The 19,075-nt window shown below is 31.1% G+C and overlaps 1 protein-coding gene across 1 annotated transcript; it reads left to right on the top strand.

Annotated features, from left to right (window-relative positions):
* Positions 1-15,789: 15,789 nt before the first annotated feature.
* On the top strand, positions 15,790-18,139 carry LOC124846807 (autophagy-related protein 8C-like). Its single transcript, XM_047324157.2, has 6 exons — positions 15,790-15,908; positions 16,056-16,102; positions 16,587-16,642; positions 16,726-16,778; positions 17,562-17,680; positions 17,804-18,139. Exons 2-6 carry the CDS (start codon positions 16,066-16,068, stop codon positions 17,899-17,901), a joined length of 363 nt encoding a protein of 120 aa, XP_047180113.1. The 5' UTR covers positions 15,790-15,908; positions 16,056-16,065; the 3' UTR covers positions 17,902-18,139.
* Positions 18,140-19,075: the final 936 nt, after the last annotated feature.

Below are 19,075 nucleotides of genomic sequence, written 5' to 3'. Positions count from 1 at the left end.
GAAGAGACTGACAGTGATCTATGAATGGAGAAGAAGTTATCACCGTATAGGGGTGGACATGTTTATGAAGAAAACAAAGAGAAAAGAGAGAGAGAAATGAAGTTTTAAAGAAGGTAGTGGCCAAGCAAACATAAGAGCAGAAAATAAGGGTATAGTGGTGGTGGCATTGAAGGAGTTGCATTAAATTCTCAACCACCATGGCACTGAGGAAGTTGGAATATTAATTTAAGGAGGTACAGGAATCGTGAAAAGGGTGAGAGGAGACAAATCTGAGGCTTTAAATGAGAGCATTTATGGATTGTGGTGTGGAAGGAGAGGGATGTTGGTTCAGTTGAATCAGCATTTATGAATCAAACAGTGAAAAAGAAGGTTTGCTTTTGTGGGTTTAGGCTTCTGCTACTCATAGCCATCATCATATACTAAGCCTCTCATGTGAGGCACTTCGTAGGTTCAGTCATGAATGATTCCTCTACAACAATGCAATTCATCATCAGAAACAGAACAACCAGATGCAGCAAAAACAGCAGCACCAGCATCATCTTCTCTATGTATGTGTGTGTGTCTATGGTTCCTCCAATTTTTTGCTACAAATGAGGAGAAAATGATGATTATGAAGTGGGCATCACAACTAGCTCTGCCAAAACTAGCTAAGCAATACATCGTCTTTTAGGTTTTAAGTTTTCCTTTGCCTACGTCCTGTTACTTTTAAATTGGGAAATATTCATCACCTAACCATACACTCTCTGCCACATCATTTCTGCATAACATAAAATATTATTCATTCTCACCAAAACCAAATATAATTAAATGCTCTGTGTCATTATAAAATACAACCATTTGAATTCAAATGCTACCATCCATCGGAGTATATAATAATATTTCTTCAAAAAAAAATTTAATTTATATATACATTGTATAAGATTTTACGTACCATATTTGAAATTAGAAAAATCTACCATCATGGTAAAAATTGCGTAAGAATGAGAAAAGTGTACCAAAATACAAAACTTAAATAAGTTGTATTTGAGAAATATGTCTTCGTCTTTAAGACTTGGTGTTTCTGAAACATGTATAACTTTAATTTTTTGTTTTTTTAACACACTAAAAAGTTGAATTTGACATACACTTCTTTGTTTCGAATATTTTCTTTGTTAGAGTTGCATTTGATAAATACAAATTTTATTTTTTTTTACTGAATTTTTATCAAATATTCTACTTTGCTTTTTTACGATATTAATACAAAACAATTACGTAAAATAATCAATTATACCTTTTAAATAGTGAAAAATAAAAAGTTAAAACCGTATCTGTCTTCTTCAAGACAAAGTCTTTCTTTTCAAATAGGACTTACCCAATTTTATAATTTTTTTATAATATGACCATTTTGATAATTTCTTTTTTCAAGAAATTACCCTGAAATAGTAAATTTTCCTTGAAAGGTATAGAAGAATTCATATCTTTTTTATATTTGGTGAGTAATTGGCCATACAGAAAATGGAAATTTTGTGTAAGTCTTTTAAAAACAATGCATTATTTATTATTATTATTATAAAATAGCTTAAATTAAGGACGCCTTGAAGAATCAAATAAAGGAAGGATGTTCCAAATATATATATGTGTATAAATGGCTGAACTTGTGTAGTTAGACGACAAAGAACTGCACATGTTATTTATTTAATAATTGCCATAATCCTTTTGAGAATACTAAAAACAGCACAGGTTGTTGCAGAAGACTCAAGGAGGAATCTTAGAATGAAATTTGGCCAATGATTGATTAATTTTAGTAATATCAATATCCTAAGCAAAAATAAACATTGTGAATATCTCTTTATTAAGAGATATAAATATCGAACTAATCACTTACATATTTGAAGTGGGTATGACTAATTAATAGAGGAAAATGTAGAATTTATATAGAAAAGAATGTGTATTAAGAAGAATTAATATGTGGAAAGTGAGTTATGGTAACTGAAGAGCAGGAAGAAGGACAATAGACAGCAGCATAGGCTTAAAACTTTGGATCCATATTAGACATAATGTTAGTAGGTAGACAGAAACATGTGAGAATGACTACACTGGACCATTAAATTGGGGTGTGAGGTTTGATAGAAGAATGGGAGCACGTGAATGAGAGGGGAATAAAATTTACCAAATTTAAATCTGCCATCACCAAGTACAGTAGTGTGACAAGGCAATATGCATCTTTTCTGGAATTAAACCCTACCCCTATCTATCATCTTTTCACATTGCCAATCCACTTCTCTCACACAAAATTTACCACATTGCTTTAAAACTTTCTCTATTTTTAATGGATTTTTTCCCAACAAGTTGTGTAGTTATATCCTCTAAGCTATTCTAAAAAGTGCCTTTTGTAATTAGATTCCCAATGCACATGACGTGAAAGAGGGAGAATAAGGCTTTTTGAGTTGTCAATCATCCCTATTTAAAAAAAAAATCATTCTTATTTAAGAAAATATTATACATTTTATTAGTGATTTAATTAATATTTAGTGAACATTTTATTGTTTTTTAATATTTATTTTATTCAATTAAATTTTATTTTTTAAAATCGGAATTAAATTGACATTAACATTGTTTGTTGGATGTCACATGTTAGTATCTTGAATATTAATTTTTATTCACTACTACTGCAAAATATATATTTTGTAATGATTTTTTTATATAAGTTAAAATTAATTCATCATAGAAAGTGGCACACTGGTAGTATCGTAAATATGATAAGTTTTTCTATATCGGTTGCACTCGAAGCAAGTATAGAAAGTGATGTGATGACAAAACTGCAATAAATTACAAAGATTTCTATATCGGTTACACTTAAAACAAGTATATAAAGTTATTTTTCTATACCGATTAGACCTAGAATCGGTATAAAAGTAGTGTGATGGTAAAAATGTAATAATGAACAAAAGTTTCTATATTGGTTAAACACTATAACCGATATAAAATGTTTGATATTATGTCCCATATCTCCTTTCGCGATTCACTTACGCTCTTCTACGCTTCTTCACATTTTTTCTCGTTCTCGTTTCACTTCGCTTCACATCCTTTCTCTTCTACGCTTCCATTCCATTCACTTTTTGCTTTCGTTCTTTGCCATCGTTGGTTGCCACTAGTGGTTGAAGTTCACGCTGTAGTGGGTGAGTCAGTCACTAGATGAAGAGATTACTCCCACCACCATGACTTCAATCGTTGGGGATCCACCGAGTTTCTCAAACCGTCAAGTGATTTTTTAATCCATCTTTTTATTCCTTCCTAATTTCTTTTTAGTTGGAGTCTTCTACCCCTAAACACGCCAGAGTAGGTGCTCATTGGTGTTTTGTTTAGCTTTTGTTGTTTTCTTTCTTAATGGGAGTTTCTTAAAGGTTTATGATTTTGAGAGATTGTTCTTTTGCATATTTGGTGCGTTATTGAGGATGAACCTGTTGTAAAATATGCTAACATAATCACGAACAATATTTCCTGAGACGTGTAGGTTCACTGTCCTTAAGGACTTATCCGCGTTGTATTGCGCAAGTTCTCCAAGATACAACAGGAACTTCCCAAAATATTTCTGAGGATCTCAGAACTAGCAAGGATCTCTAAAAAGAGTATAAAATAACTCAGAATAATTTTAGAAGAGGAAAAGAAGAAAGGAAAACGAGAGAAAATTTCTTTTTTGGTGTGTTTTGGAATGAGGGAAGAACTCTTTATTTATAGAGCTAGGGAAGAATAAAATCAATAAAAGACAATAAAAGCAATAAATAATTTGACCGTTGCAGCACTTAAAAATTTGGCTGTTGCTAATTAATAAAAAAATATTAACGTTGTCAATTAATTAAAGAATATGAATGTTGTAAAACATTCCAAAACCAACGTAACTTTTGCAATATTACAACAATCCCCCACATATTGCAAAAGAAGTTGAAAGGAAACCTTTGACTTAAATAGTTCAAACACTAAAGAAAGATAAGAAACTTTTATTCTGGGTTTTATAGGATGTAATGCATCAGAGCTGGTATAGCAAGCTATATGAACCCGTCTTAGATTGAAATACTTAACACACAGTATAGTTGGTATAGCAAGCTATATGAACCAAAGACACTTGATGTGTGTTAGAGGTTTATTAATCACAATACACCCCCACAATCCTTGATGTTATCGTTGTGTTGCGCTAATTAGGCCATGCGCGTGCCCGATATTCATGAGTGCTTTAGAGATCATGCCAAGATCTCATGCAAGCGGCCCCACTCGACACTCATATAGGTGATTTCATCAAGTGTATGCTGCAAATCATACACCACCCATAAGGGATATGAAAATCATTAAAAACTTTGTTTAAACTAAAATTCTTTCACCACATAGAATTTTAATAACAAAGTTTAACCTCTCAATAATGCAGTCTCTAGCACTTTCACACACACCATAAGAATGAACACAATTGATTAAAATCAATTTAGTGCTATCAGAACTAACAAGTGACTTGTTTTTACCCATATGAACCTTATTCATGGGATCTCTAATCACAAAGGTTGGGTTACCATCACTTGTTTGTTTGCAAGTGGCTTAAGTCTCATTCCCCTCGATGTTTCTAATATCATTTGTCTTCTCAGGGGTTTTTTAAGAGGATCTGCTAGATTCCATTCTGACTTCACATATTCAATGGAAATAGTTCTTTAGCAGCTGCTTCACCAAATTGTGTATCTATTCTTTCCATTGTAATTCTTGTTTTTAGTTATAGCTATTGCCGATTAACAATCACAATGTATTGATATTGATGTGGTTGGTTTCATTCCTAGTGGAATGTTTGCTAAGAAGTTTTTCAACCATTCAGCCTCATTACCAGCCATATCAAGAGCAACAAACTTAGAATCCATTGTTGATCTTGCAATAATTGTTTGTCTGGCTGATCTCCATGTAATCGCACCACCCCCAAAGTGTGAATACATAACCACTGGTAGATTTGGTCTCATCTGAATCAAAGATTCAGTTAGCATCACTGTACCCTTCTAATACAGCGGGAAATCCCCTATATGCAATGGCATAATCCATTGAACCTCTTAAGGATCTCATAAGCCTGGAAAGTGCATCCTAATGTTATTAATTTGGACATTGAGTGTACCTACTCAGTCTACCTATTGCATAAGCAATATCAAGTCTAAAAAAGCTCCTCAAGCGTAGTAAGCTCCCAATTATCTAGGAATACTTAGGTTGAGATAATGATTCTCCTTTATTTTTCATTAATTTAGAATTAGCATCATAAGGGGTACTCACTGGTGAGGTCATAAAACCTAAACTTCTTAAGAAGTTTCTTAATATATTGTTCTTGGGATAGTAATATACTATCTCCCTTCCTTATGATTCTAATACCTAAAAACACATTGACTTCACTCATGTCTTTCATGTCAAAGATTGATCCTAGAAACAATTTAGTTCTAGCGACAATCTCATTGCGTGTACCAAAATTTAACATGTCATCCACATATAAACATATAATGATACAATCACCATTTTCAAATTTACAATACTATCAATATCATTAGGTGAAAAGCCAAAATTTATTTTTTCGAGTAATTAAGTAAAATTACCTACACCCCCACAATTTTAAAATATTTAAGATTGGTAAACGAGAAAATACTTGGTTGTGTTTTTCTCTTTGTGGGTAAAGTATACGAAAATTTACTCAAGTATCTCATCTTCTTCGTCCTCATCCGCAGTCCTTACAAATGCGATCAGAAGCCATCGTTGCTGCGAGCACCTTGGCAGCCTCCGAAAGTTATGGGTTTCACAAATACCGTCTGAGTTCTGAAAACAAAGTTTTGATACTCCGAGATTGAGTTGTTGATGTCAGCCATAAGTCCTTAAGATTGTTGTAAAATATGCTGACATAATCATGAACAATATTTCCTTAGGCGTGTAGATTCACTATCCTTAAGGACTTATCTGCGATGTATTACGCAGTCCCCCAGGATACAACAGAAACTTCCCAGAATATTTCTGAGGATCTCAGAACTAGCAAGGATCTCTAAAAAGAGTATAAAATAACCCAGAATAATTTTAGAAGAGGAAAAGAAGAAAGGAAAATGAGAGAAGATTGCTTTTTTGGTGTGTTTTGGAATGGGGGAATAGCTCTCTATTTATAGAGCTAGGGAAGAATAAAATTAATAAAAGACAATAAAAGCAATAAATAATTTGACCATTACAGCACTTAAAAATTTGACTATTGCTAATTAATAAAAAAATATTAACGTTGTCAATTAATGAAAGAATATGAATATTGTAAAACGTTCCAAAACCAACGTAACTTTTGCAATATTACAATAGAACCTTGGTTTAGTTTTTGAAGATATGTTTTTATTGTTGTTATTGGAATATTTTAGTCAAGCCTTTAGTAGGGTTTTTTTTATAAGGTTTTTTGTTTGTTTTTATTTGTCTATGGTCTTTTTGGGTATAAGAATATATACTCTGCTTAGGTTGATTTTTTTTTCTTTTTTTATTTGAATATTTTCTAAAGGTCATAGTAAGCAGGGCGGTTGACACTTGTTTTTCGAGGACTCGAGTCATGGGTATGCGATTTCTCAATTAAGCAGTAACAAGATCTTGGAGGAAGATAGTCGGCCCTTGATTTCACGAGGTGATGGGAAGTACAACAAGAGTAATAGGAAAAATAGAGAATCCTTTGGTCAAAGAGATTAGAGAGGGCAATCGTGGAAACCGCCAATGGTATCGTGAATTTGCCTAAAAGGTCGTAGGATATGAACAATGACCAAAGGGTTGTAGACGATGTCCTAGGATACTCTTCTCATCCAGCATGAGAAAATAGGTAGTGTTAATGGGTTGGGAAGTGACTCCAAAAGTAACAGAGAGAATTCTCTCTCTTCTCTTTCTCTTTTTTCTCTCTCTTCTTTCTCTTTCTTTTCTCTCTCTTTTTTTTCTCTTATTTCTTTTGTTTCCTTTTCTATAAGGACTACATTTTCTTATGCTCTCATTAGCTTCCACTATTGTTTTCTTTTCAACATATCTAACTTTTGCAAAGTCCTTTCTTTCTTCCCTTTCAAGTATAGAATGTAGTTATTGAAGTCTTCATTGGTTATGGAAGTTGCATTCCAATTATGACATTTATGAGTTTCATGATTATAACCTTTACATTTAATGCATCTTACATCACTTGTTCTATCAGTTGGATAAGATTTTTTGTCATACTGGTCCCTTCCTTTAAGCTCACCTATTTTTCCATTTAGGTATACTATGTGTGGTACAATTTCATTGACTTCCTCCTCCAACACCATACAAGCATTAGGTGTATCTCTTTGTGAAACTCTCTTAGTACTTTAATTTTCTCTAATCAAATTATCTCGATGATGAGTACAATAGGTTAAACCACATGTTAAACCATTTCCTAAAGGATGCCCCTACTGAAACGTGTTGTGTTGTTCAATATTGCTACATCATGCAAGAAAGGTTAGGAAGACAAAATAACATAATATATTTAAAACCTTGTCACTTTTCTAATTGTTTCACTAAAAAATTCACTTGTGTATCGCACTTGTAGGCTCTCTTGTTTTAAGTGCTCTGTTGTCTTTTTTCACTCAAACTCACTTTAGCGCTTAGCAAAGAACTCAAGTAACTTAAGCAAAGAGTGACAAATCAATATGAAAAACGTTGCGAGATCTAAATCTTGACTCAGGAAGTCAAAGAAAATAAAAAACTTTAGAAAAACTTCAAGGAATTTTAAAAGACATAAAATAAAAAAAATTATAGGACTACTAAAAAAAGGTTAAACGAGACAACATGGAGACTCTAAAAAAAGGAATGAATATAATAGATTAACAATCATAAGCAATAGTGCAACACAATAATATTGTTGAACTCTACAATTTTCTTTTACTCTTGGATTCTTACTTTATCTTTTTTTTTTCCTTTCAATATATTTGTTTCCTTTTGATTTAGATCCATTATTATTTTATTTTTTTAATTTTGTAGTTTAGCACACAAACAAAGAAAACTAAGTAGATTGTTTTTCAAACACACAAACTCATGTAAGATAAGGTAAACAATTAATTAAGACTACAATCAATAAAAAACACAAAACATAGATAACTGCCACAAATAAAATGTAAAAATGCACAATTTAAAAAAAGAACAAGAAAAATTAAAAACTCAACCGAATTGGATAAAATATCAGGGTTTTACTCCTTATAAAACTTTAAGAATAACAAACCAAACAACATTTCAAAACAAAGCACATAACACAAATATCAAAGAACTTTTTTTTAATATGACATAAAAATAAGATAAAAAAATCAAACAAGAACATTGATTTAAATATCATCCTATTTGAGTACAATCACCTTTGAATTTAAATCTTTAAGAAGCACAACAAAAATAAATCAGAGAAGAATGTGGAATAAGACAGGGATGAGGACGCCACATTCTAACAAATTGATAAGTCAAATGAAGATTCGCCACAAAGATGTTAATCTTTGATAAAAAAAAATCATTTCTAATCCAAGAACCAAGATACTCCTTTCTTAAAGAATGCAAATGCATGTAATATAAGTATTTACATTAGCTTTTAGTACCTCTATAAGAAAACCTATAAATCTTAAAATAAAGCCCAAAGTTCAAAATACATAAAAATAACAAAAAATGAAAATTACATATGTAGACTTTTGCCTAGCGAGACCCCCTTGCCCAACTAACACAACCTGGCTCGCACAGTGAATTTAACATTTTTGTAAAATTAAAATAAAAATATATTTTATTTAATTTCTTAAATTATTCTTCAGTTGTGCTCATAAGCTTCATGTTATTTAAGTTTCCTCCTTCATGAAACATTATAAGATGCAAGGAAACGTGTTTTAATTTTTGACCTTGTCATAGATCATTTGAATTGCAAATGCTCTTATCAAGTTCTTCTCATATATGTTCAGAAAGTAATCATATATCATATCCTCTTTCTTGAAGAGAATTTGTCCTTAAATTCGTGTAACTTGAAGATTCTTTATTATTCTCCCCTTGTTTGGAGAGAATTCGACTCAAATTCTAGAACTTGAAAATTATTCTTATGTTTGGTAGTGTTAAAAATAGCTATCTTTTTCTTAAATTTCTTTTATCCTTCCATTACATAGATGATTTATTAAGTAGTCATGTGTGAATAGTTTTAGAGTAACTCCCTCCTTAAATTTTTCATAATCATTAACACCCTCGAGTGTAATGGAACTTATCCCTTTTAATCCTTTAATTTATTTAACTTATTATTAACAGGTACTCCAACCTCTATTTAAAAATAATATAAAATTTTTTGAGTTGGAAAGTTTGTTATTTATTCTTTTAAATTGTTTATTAGTTTTAAAAATTAAAATATAATTTTGTTATTATTGGTAGGATTTAGTAGACTGGCCTGATTGGCCAATCAGACCCAATTGCTCAATCGGGCCCGATTCCTTCTTCATCCACGTATGGGTGCTGTGGTTGTTATAATTATATGATAGGAGTACTCGTAATTTTATCAAAATACAAAATAAAATTATAATACAATATGCATAAAAATAATTATAAAATATGTTAAATTTTATTAATCAGTATAAATATACATTAAAAATAGCTTTTACTTTTCACTGCAACCACTAAATAATTTAAGGATAAAAGTAAAAGAGGCCAAAAAAAAAAATAAAATTGTACACACAAAATGCAACTCTCGTTATTAATTTTTATAAATACCAACTTTGGTGTTTTAAAAAATTATATAAGTGACAAAATAACAAAAAATAATTTTAAGTATATATATATATATATATATATATATATATATATATAAATATAAATAGTAAGACTTATAAGGTGTTGTATTAAGGTACTAGTAAGTATTTAACATTGTTTTGGTAAGTAGGGTGAAAAATTATATCTTTACACTTTAAATGACTTCACTTAGTTTAGATATTTTTTTAATATTTTATTGAGTCTTCTTATGCAAAGTCCAAATCCGAGTGGGTGGGTACATGCTAAAGGCATTCCGGCGCTCAAGTCAGTTTTTCATTACGTACCTCCTTACCTTACCTTTGTATTTATAGATTTCAAAATGAGTTTTTGATTAAGGTTGACCCAATCACGACCCAATATCTTCTAAGCATGTTTTTACCTTATTAACTGAATTATGAAATCTTTGATGTACGAGGTATCGAACGGTTACCAAGTCGTTTGATGATCCCTTGATTAACAGTGTTTTTAGATTCTCAAAGTTGACTTTTCAAATTGAGCAAGCAATTATTCATGTAGAGAACGCAAAGCTCCAAGCGGGAGCAAACCCTGGCTGCCTCCTGGGAGCACTTGCCTCCTGGGAGCACTTGCCTCCTGTCGAGGAGGAGGTCCTGGTAAAGCGGATACAACTGGAAGAACGAAGGAGGGCTCTCATCCGAGAGCGCGAATTGCTGCTTATCAGGGCGGCCTCCATTATCCGCGGGAGACCAGGGGAAACAACTAAGAAGTTTAAGAAGGAGGCATTGGAGAGAAGTAGGCATGGTGGCCAACCAAGGCAGTGAAATCGAGACAATCAATCGGAAGAGGGTTTAGTTAGGAGTCCGGGTTCCATCCTATAAGTTGAAGGAAGGGGGCAAAGGAAGTTATCTTTGCCCTTAGTCTTGGGTTCAGTGAATAGGGAAATTAGGTTAGTCTATATGGTTAATCGACCAAAAACCTTGAACCGATCATTTAATTTATATGGTACAAACATTTAATTTCTTTTTTTGTGTAAAATTCTTAAAATTTATATGATATTGCATTACCTACATAATCAATATAAACAAACTTATTAAAATCTAATCATATACACTTGTAGTAATAACAGAATGAGAAATGTTGTTAATTTTCAACCGTGGAATTTTATTAAAAGTCATAAAATAAACCGTGTTCCCTGGTTGCAAGTGTTTATTATTGAGTATAAAAAAAAATGTATAACTCATAAATGATCCATATGTAAAAATAAATTTCAAAGAAAAAAGCTGATAAAAATAGTAAAAACAATAAAACTAATGAACTCATTTTTTTTTATTTAACAAGTTTTAATACGATGATAAATAATAAATTAATTTTGGAATATTAGGTAAAAGTTAATGTCTAACATAAACTTATTTAAATAATTAATTAATTTCAATTTATTATTTTCTCCTTAAATTTACATTGTGTAACTTATCTATTATCTTATTTCATCAATGATTTTATTTATATGATTTATCTCCTCCAAATAAATGTTATTGAATAAATAAAATGTAAAAACTTAAAAAATACTATTTTAAAAATTAATAGTAGTTTAAAAATAGTAATACTCAATTATTTTAATATTAAAAGAATTTAATATAAATAATTTTGTTATAAACCACATTCTTTTAAAATTCATAATCCCTTTAGAAAGCACTTTTCTTTAGTTATTTGACTTCTTTATTCTCTTTCTTGCTTCTTGTTCATCTGATTTAAGATTTGAAACAATAGTGGTGATCCTCACGAAAAACTCTTTAATTTGGATCAATTAGTTTTTTCGTTCGTGTAAATATTTTTATGTCCCTTTTCTTTTAATCTATTTTGTTTTGTTCATGCGTCAATCTTCTTTAAGTTGCATGTGTTGTTTAAGTCATCAATCTTGATTATGGTATGACTTGATCATTCTTGTGATGTTTCTATGTACAGATAGAACATCTTGTGAAACTAAATGAGTCATGATATTTTTAGAGACATTAAAGTTGTTTAAAAGGTAAGAGAAACTAGTAATATATATGATCAATTATTTGGTTCACCTAATCCCTTTTATATGTTTCTTAGTTAAAAAATAACTCACATACCACTTTAAAGTGCCTTATATAAACCAAATTGACCAAATAAATACATCCTATGTAGTTCAAAAATTAAAATTTCACATACCACAAATCTTAAGCTAATTGAGCCAATTTCAGAAATTATCCAACCTACAAATTCTTCAACACTTAACCAGGCAACTCATACAGTTAAAAAACAATCACACATTCAAATATTACTTGACTCAATTGTTACTAATGACAACTCTAACTATCACATGTTGTTCTATATATAAAAAAAAAAAACTCAAATCAAATATTTGATCATACTCTCGTGACCACAAACAAATAAAGATCTTCTTTGAACTAATTTGAATCACATACAAATATAACTTAAAATATCAAACTAACTCTATAAATTAAAAATGAACTTATTCTATTTTGAATTAAAATAAATTGGATGCTTAAAATTATTAATAAAAAATGTATACAAGATGAATTAAAACATTTAAAAAAGAAAAATAAGATTTAGATTTTTTTTAGAAAAATAATAATTTTTATAAAATAAAATTCAATTAATAAAATATATGTGTATAGTTTAACTTTTTAAATAATAAAATAGTCTAATGTTATTTTTTTTTAAATTATCACTATTCTTATAAAATTTCTATATTCTTATAATTTTTGTTGAAAGTTGTAACATCCCAAAAATACAGTATCAAAATCATATAATAGAAATATCACAAATTAATAATATTACATATCAGTCTTACAAAAGAGAATAAGTACAAATACGGCCGAACGACCTTAAAATATTACGAGGAATTTAATAACTGCACAAAAGCTGAAACTATGCCGAACGGTTTACAAAAGACCTATACCGAACGACCTACAAAAGAAGTAGCCCAAAAGATGACCAAACGGTCATAAAAAGAAACCAACAACTGATCGAACGGTTCTACTGTTCGGTCTTAACTTCTACCTTTACCAAATTTTCTTCTTCCAGCGCCTCTTCCAGCAACACTTCTCATTCTGCTCACATCCACACGGATGATCATTGCAACAGAAGGACAAAAATCGAACGTACAAAACAGACAAGACAGGAAGTAAGGTAAGCTTATGTAATTCAATTCAAAGATCAACATAGATTTCACACAATTCAAATAAACTAAATAATTCATTCACTTTTACATGCAAAGCCTAATACTAGACTTTGAATGTCCGAACTGTATGAATTCTGTGTAGCTACGACGTTCGTGCACCCGGGTGATGTAGTAACTGGGATACCCTCAACAGCTGCCACCCGAGGTTAGTCCGTCCCGTCCAAATTAACCATAAGGACGAGGACCTCCTGCCATTCTCACACATGACTTACCCTTCTCTACGTGAGAAACGAGTAATCACGAATATCAGGATGAACCGCGAGCTTAGCATGCCCACATTAATACTTTACCAATTTCCAATATACATTCATGAGCTATTCCTCCCTGGAATACTCGTTCATAACCCAAATCATTTCATTCATATCATATTTCATCATCTTTCATTATTAATAATCTCAACCGAACCATTCGTACAAAGATCCCTTAGGATACCAAATACCGAACGTTAAACATCAACCCCGAACAAGACCGCACGCTCGGAGTGAGGCCAAAGGTCTCCAGTTCCAAAACGGATCAAAACCGAAAGTGTGAACATCGGGTTTAAGAAAGAGACTGATTTCAATAATATTTCTCGAGGACAAATAGAACTAAATGTTATTTAGTAGGTAAGCCAATTGAATGAACTGACTCACGAGAGTTAGACCGAACGCCAACAAGCCTAGGCTGAGTACTAAGACTCTAGGTCGAACACCATAGAAACTGATATTGTTGAACATCGAATAATAATAAGTGACGAAGTTATATGAAGAAACCGAACGCTATGAACACTTAGCTTATTTATAAGTTCATCACCAAGGGAAAACGAGGGCTAGTCAAAGAACAAACACTGTAGAGAGCGAACTCTATTGAATTAGGATGAACGTTGTTATAAAGGTAGCTTACGGAAACGGGAACGAGTGCCTGGTGTAAGACCAGGCACTTGCTTAGTACGAGCACTTGGTGTAAGACCAAGCACTACTAAACTTATAGAGAAAAGGCTTGATAAATACAATAGATACTATTTTAAGTAGTGTTTCAGATCAAACAAAATATACAAATACATATAGATATACTTGAGTTTATAACCGAATACCAAGGAACGACTACCCTTGGCCGAACGCTCATGTACAATATTACAAATCGAAGATGCTCGTCCTCAACTAGAATTCTTCCCAAATGAAAGAATCCAGTTCCAACTGAGTCTACTAGAAAACCGAACAATCAAGGGTCATTCAGTGACGAACGTACACTTTCATAGGGAATTACATACTTAGAATTCTTTATATCAATTCATTTCTCAACATCTATTTTCATAAAGTCAAACATCCATATCATAGTAAATATTCATACATCATACAGTCAAAACATATCAACAATCATACTTCATATTCATTCAGCAACTCAATAAACATGCATCCATTAAAAACGAACGTAGAAACGAACATACAATCAAATTATATAAGCTTCCCTTACCTCTTAAGGTGACCGAACACTCACATATGCAGAATAGGGTTCTCCTCTAACAGAGGCCTTAGCGTTCTACAGTCACGCTTTAAGAAACTATAACAACCACAAGACCAGAAATACTCAGAATGAGAGGATCAGCTCATGCAACCAAAAATCTGGGTTTGCATGCGACAGAAAACACACAGCTGAGGGAGAGATGAACTTACCAGTCCAGAATCTGAAACTGATCGGTTCAAACGGATGTCCTCTACGCCGGAAGAGTAGAACTGGTGCCTGAGTGGTGATCGGAGAAGAGAAAGAGTGAGATTGTGTAGACAGAAGTAAGAGTTTTTAGAGAGATGGAGGAAAGAATGGAGTTTCAGAATTTGGAAGAGACGTTGCATGCAGAGAGTGGCGTGAGTTTTGAAAAACTAAGCTTTGCTACCACCGTCAAGGACGAACGACTACTCTGTTGCCCACACCTGTCTCCCACACTTTCTGATTTCCAGATTTCCTTCCTGGCGTCCGCTCAGAAGGGTTTTGGATGCGTTTTTAACGAGGTCTGACAAAAGAAATTGATATATTTCAGTTTTAAATGTTTTTCTTTATTTAATTAGAGTTTTCTTATTTACAAAAACTAATTTGATAATATTTAAACTTTCATGAATTTAATGATGTTTTATAAATTTGTAGAAAATATTTTATATATTTCTTGTTTTTGTTAAGAGAAATGTTTAGATCTTTACAAAAAAATAAAAATACAAATTTGTTACGATAGCAAATATTTGAAAACCGGTGGTTACGATACTAATATACTTTAACTTAAATTTTTAAATTAAAAAATAAAATATAAAAAATCTAACAAAATCATTTAATTTAGAAAATATTTAAAATTTTGAATTTCTTAACTTTTTTTGTTATTTTTTTTACTTAGAAAGTTATAAGTTCTTTATACTATTGAGTATTTATTATTTTTTATTAAGTGTTCAAAATTTTCATGTTTTAATTTAGTTTTTGTTATTTGATTTATTTTTGTTAATTTGATCACATAATTATTATCATTTTACGTACTTGCTTTCATACATTAATAAATGTGTGAAATTTTGTAATTAATATAAAAAGTATCACAATTAATAATTATTAAGGTGGTGACCACCGTCTTCTAATTCTTCTAATTGATATATATATATATATATATATATATATATATATATATATATATATATATATATATATATATATATATATATATAAATGCTAAAGTCACAACTATATTACTTTTATTAAACAAAATAATTAAAAGATATTAAAGTTTTGATCATATAATAATTTAAAAAAAAAAAGATTCAGCAAATTGAAATACACCACATTCTTCAAAAATTAAGGATTAAAAAATATTCTGAGATAATTACGAAACGTGTCAAGATATGAAAACGTAACTGGATATAACAAGTTTTCCAATATTCCTCTGTTTGTCTTCTCTGATCTCACAAAATTTCTCTCTTCTCCACTATTCTTCACTCTTTTCTCATCTCTGGTAAGCAATATCATTTTTCATTGCAAACTATCTCTGTTTCCCCCTTTTCATTTTTGTTTTATAGTTCATCAACGGATCGCTGCCTTCCTAGCAAACCCTAATTTTTTATTTATTTTGGGATTTTCTAATCTTTGTCTTTTACTACAGAATCGTTGCCATGGCTAAGAGCTCGTTCAAGATGGAACACCCTCTCGGTTCGTTTTTCTCGTTTACTTCAATTTTCATCAAATGTTATCGTGCTGTTTTAATTGGGAATTTAAGTTGAGGTTTGGGATTCTCGAAGGGATTTATTTCCTAGTCCCATTTTGTGTGTCTTCCCTACAAAAAATGGAACTTTTTAGTAGATTAATATTTTCCGTTTTATTTTATATTATTTTGCTTAGTATGAAAATGATCTGTGTTATATTATTTTGTGTGTTATATTATTTTTGCTTAGTATGCACTTTCTTTTTGTTTGTTGAGAAGATTTTTTTTGATTTTGGTTTTTATATGTTATCCTACTTGCTATTAGAAGGGTTTGTTGTTGCTAACGTCTTGTCTGGTTTTATTTACTCTTCAATTTCATTGGCGATATGATTTTTGCATCATGTTAAAGAAAAATGATTCTCTGGAAACTAAACATCATCAGTGAGTGTGCAAGTTTGTATTTCTCTAATATGTCCTAACCTTTCATGCCAGAGAGGAGACAGGCTGAAGCAGCTCGCATAAGAGAGAAGTATCCTGACAGAATTCCAGTAAGACCTTATTTCTTTTGTCTGTATACGTTCTTATCATCCTTGTATTGCTGATTAACTTGGATGATGATGTTTCGATGTAGGTAATTGTTGAAAGGGCAGAGAAGAGTGATGTTCCTGAAATTGACAAGAAAAAGTTAGTTTTTTCTATTCTTTGGAAACTGCAACCGTAAACATTGGCACTGTTTGTTTATTCCAATTATATTTGTTACGTGTTATTACGTTTTGAATGTCAGATAGCTCTCAATTTAAAATTTGGTAAGCATACACCGTACACACTTTAAGTTTCTTACTTTTAATTGAACTTTAGCTATTTTATTTTGTTTGGGGTATTTGAGTCTTCCCCCTTAATAATGTCTGTCCCATCGATTGAGAATGTTCAGCAAACCTAACTAGACTTTGCTTCCAACATGATAAGAAGAATCAGAATCCGTATGTTGTTCTCTTCATTATATGGAATTAAATGGGAAAATAGTAAAGAATATATATATAAAAAAAAAATAGATGCTTTTGTGATTTAGTTTATATGAAAAGCTGAAAAATTTCAGTATTGGAGGATGTAATGTAATAACTGGTTAGTTTTGTCATACATAGAACTTGGGTTCTAGCCAAAGCTTAGGTGTGAGTTGGGTTCTAGCTAATGCTTAGGTGTTTAGCAAGTGATAGTTTAAGAATTTAGAGAACATTGGCAATCATCTAAATGTTCAACTGGTTAGTTTGGTCATACAGAGAACTTGGGTTCTGGCCAAAGCTTAGGTGTGAGTTGGGTTCTAGATAATGCTTAGGTGTTAAGCAAGTGAAAGTTTAAGAATTTAGAGAACATTGACAATCATCTAAATGTTCAACTGGTTACGTAATTCATCTCCTTTGTTTCCTCTTTATTTACTGTGTATATTATTGTTCTTTTGGATGACTGTAGGTATCTTGTTCCTGCTGATTTGACTGTTGGGCAGTTTGTGTATGTGGTGAGGAAGAGAATTAAGCTGAGCCCCGAGAAGGCAATCTTCATTTTTGTGAAGAACATCTTACCACCAACTGGTAATGTGTGTTTCTGTGTGTATGGATTTTATGGGTTTGTACGTAGAATATATGTTTACATAACATAATGGTTGTTCTTATGGTTAATTTTGTGAAGTAAGTTGTCATTGTCTGTTCATGCAGCGGCAATGATGTCTGCAATATACGAGGAAAACAAGGACGAAGATGGATTCCTATATATGACTTACAGTGGAGAGAACACATTTGGACTTGTGTTCTGAACCATGACAGGCAACTATATCTGAATAGAAAATCCTAAAATGACCAATGTGAAGAAAATGCTTAATTGTAAATTCTCTTGTTTGATGCTTTTATTGTAAAGTATACTTTTATATCTACTGGAAGTTATTTGAAAATTGTCGTGTTTGTATCACTTAGTTGCTAATGTTTAAGAGTATGCTTGTTATGTGCTCACACCAATGTATTTCTGATTCGCATAATACAATTATATTTTAAATATCTTAAGGGCCTAAATATCATCTGTGATCAAATTTGACACAAATGGAAGAGAAACTGACTTGAGAACAAGCGTAGTAGGTCATTTAATTTCTTACAACGTTAACACCTGGCTTTCTTAAGATGACGTTCTTGTGCAAGTTACTCAAAATTTTGTCAACTTAAGTTTCATGGCTTGCAAGTCACATTTAGGTAAGAGAAGTATCAACGACATAGTATAACGTGGCTTTTGAAAAAAATCTTCCTTGATCATTGATTATGATACATTATAAAATTATATACGTCTTAACAAGTTACACGATTTTTATGATTTTTAAAAAAATGATTTATAACTATATAAAAAGAATATAAATTGCGAATATAACTTTGTATTCTGTTTTATTTTCATGACCTTTTAATAAACCTTTTATATATATATATAATGCATTCTAAGTTTTAAGGTTAAGGGTATTTTAATAATTTTCATTCTCAAAACTAAAAAGAAAAAACAAACTCAAACCCTTATTCACCTCTCTCATTTCTCTCAACCCTTTCTCTTTCACTCTAACCTTTTCTCTTTTATCCCTGTAGCCCAAATTGAAAAAATCAGAAACACTTGCCGTTAAACAATTTGTCTTTTGTAAAGAGTTGAGTCATTGAAATATTCACTTTCAGGCAAACGTTCATTCAAGATCTTTTCAATTTCACCATCTTCGCTAACTTCTTTAATTTTATCATCTGCATATGTTGAATCATCATCTCTAAAAAAAAATCCTCCAGACGGATGTCATTATGTTTGTGAAAATTAGATAAAATTATATACTATAAAAATTATAAAATAAAAACTCATTATAAAATAATTTTTTGTAAGAGATTGTTTAACGACGAGTGTTTCTGATTTTTTCGAGGCCAATTACCCATTCCTTTGATGTCATTATGCTTGTAAAAATTAGAAAAAAT

This window comes from Vigna umbellata, chromosome 9 (genome assembly GCF_029865625.1).
Source record: "Vigna umbellata cultivar VRB3 chromosome 9, Vumbellata_1.0, whole genome shotgun sequence".
In the NCBI taxonomy this organism is placed as follows: domain Eukaryota; kingdom Viridiplantae; phylum Streptophyta; class Magnoliopsida; order Fabales; family Fabaceae; genus Vigna; species Vigna umbellata.
The sequence above is the reverse complement of the archived record's forward strand: the minus strand, read 5'-3'. Positions and strand labels throughout refer to the sequence as shown.

What these genes read in the sequence shown, in the direction of transcription:
- LOC124846807 (XM_047324157.2), top strand. Translation starts at nt 16,066, where the DNA reads ATGGCTAAGAGCTCGTTCAAGATGGAACACCCTCTCG. An exon ending in CCTGAAATTGACAAGAAAAA is followed by an intron (nt 16,779 to 17,561) that starts GTTAGTTTTTTC and finishes GGATGACTGTAG; the next exon opens with GTATCTTGTTCCTGCTGATT. An exon ending in GAACATCTTACCACCAACTG is followed by an intron (nt 17,681 to 17,803) that starts GTAATGTGTGTT and finishes CTGTTCATGCAG; the next exon opens with CGGCAATGATGTCTGCAATA.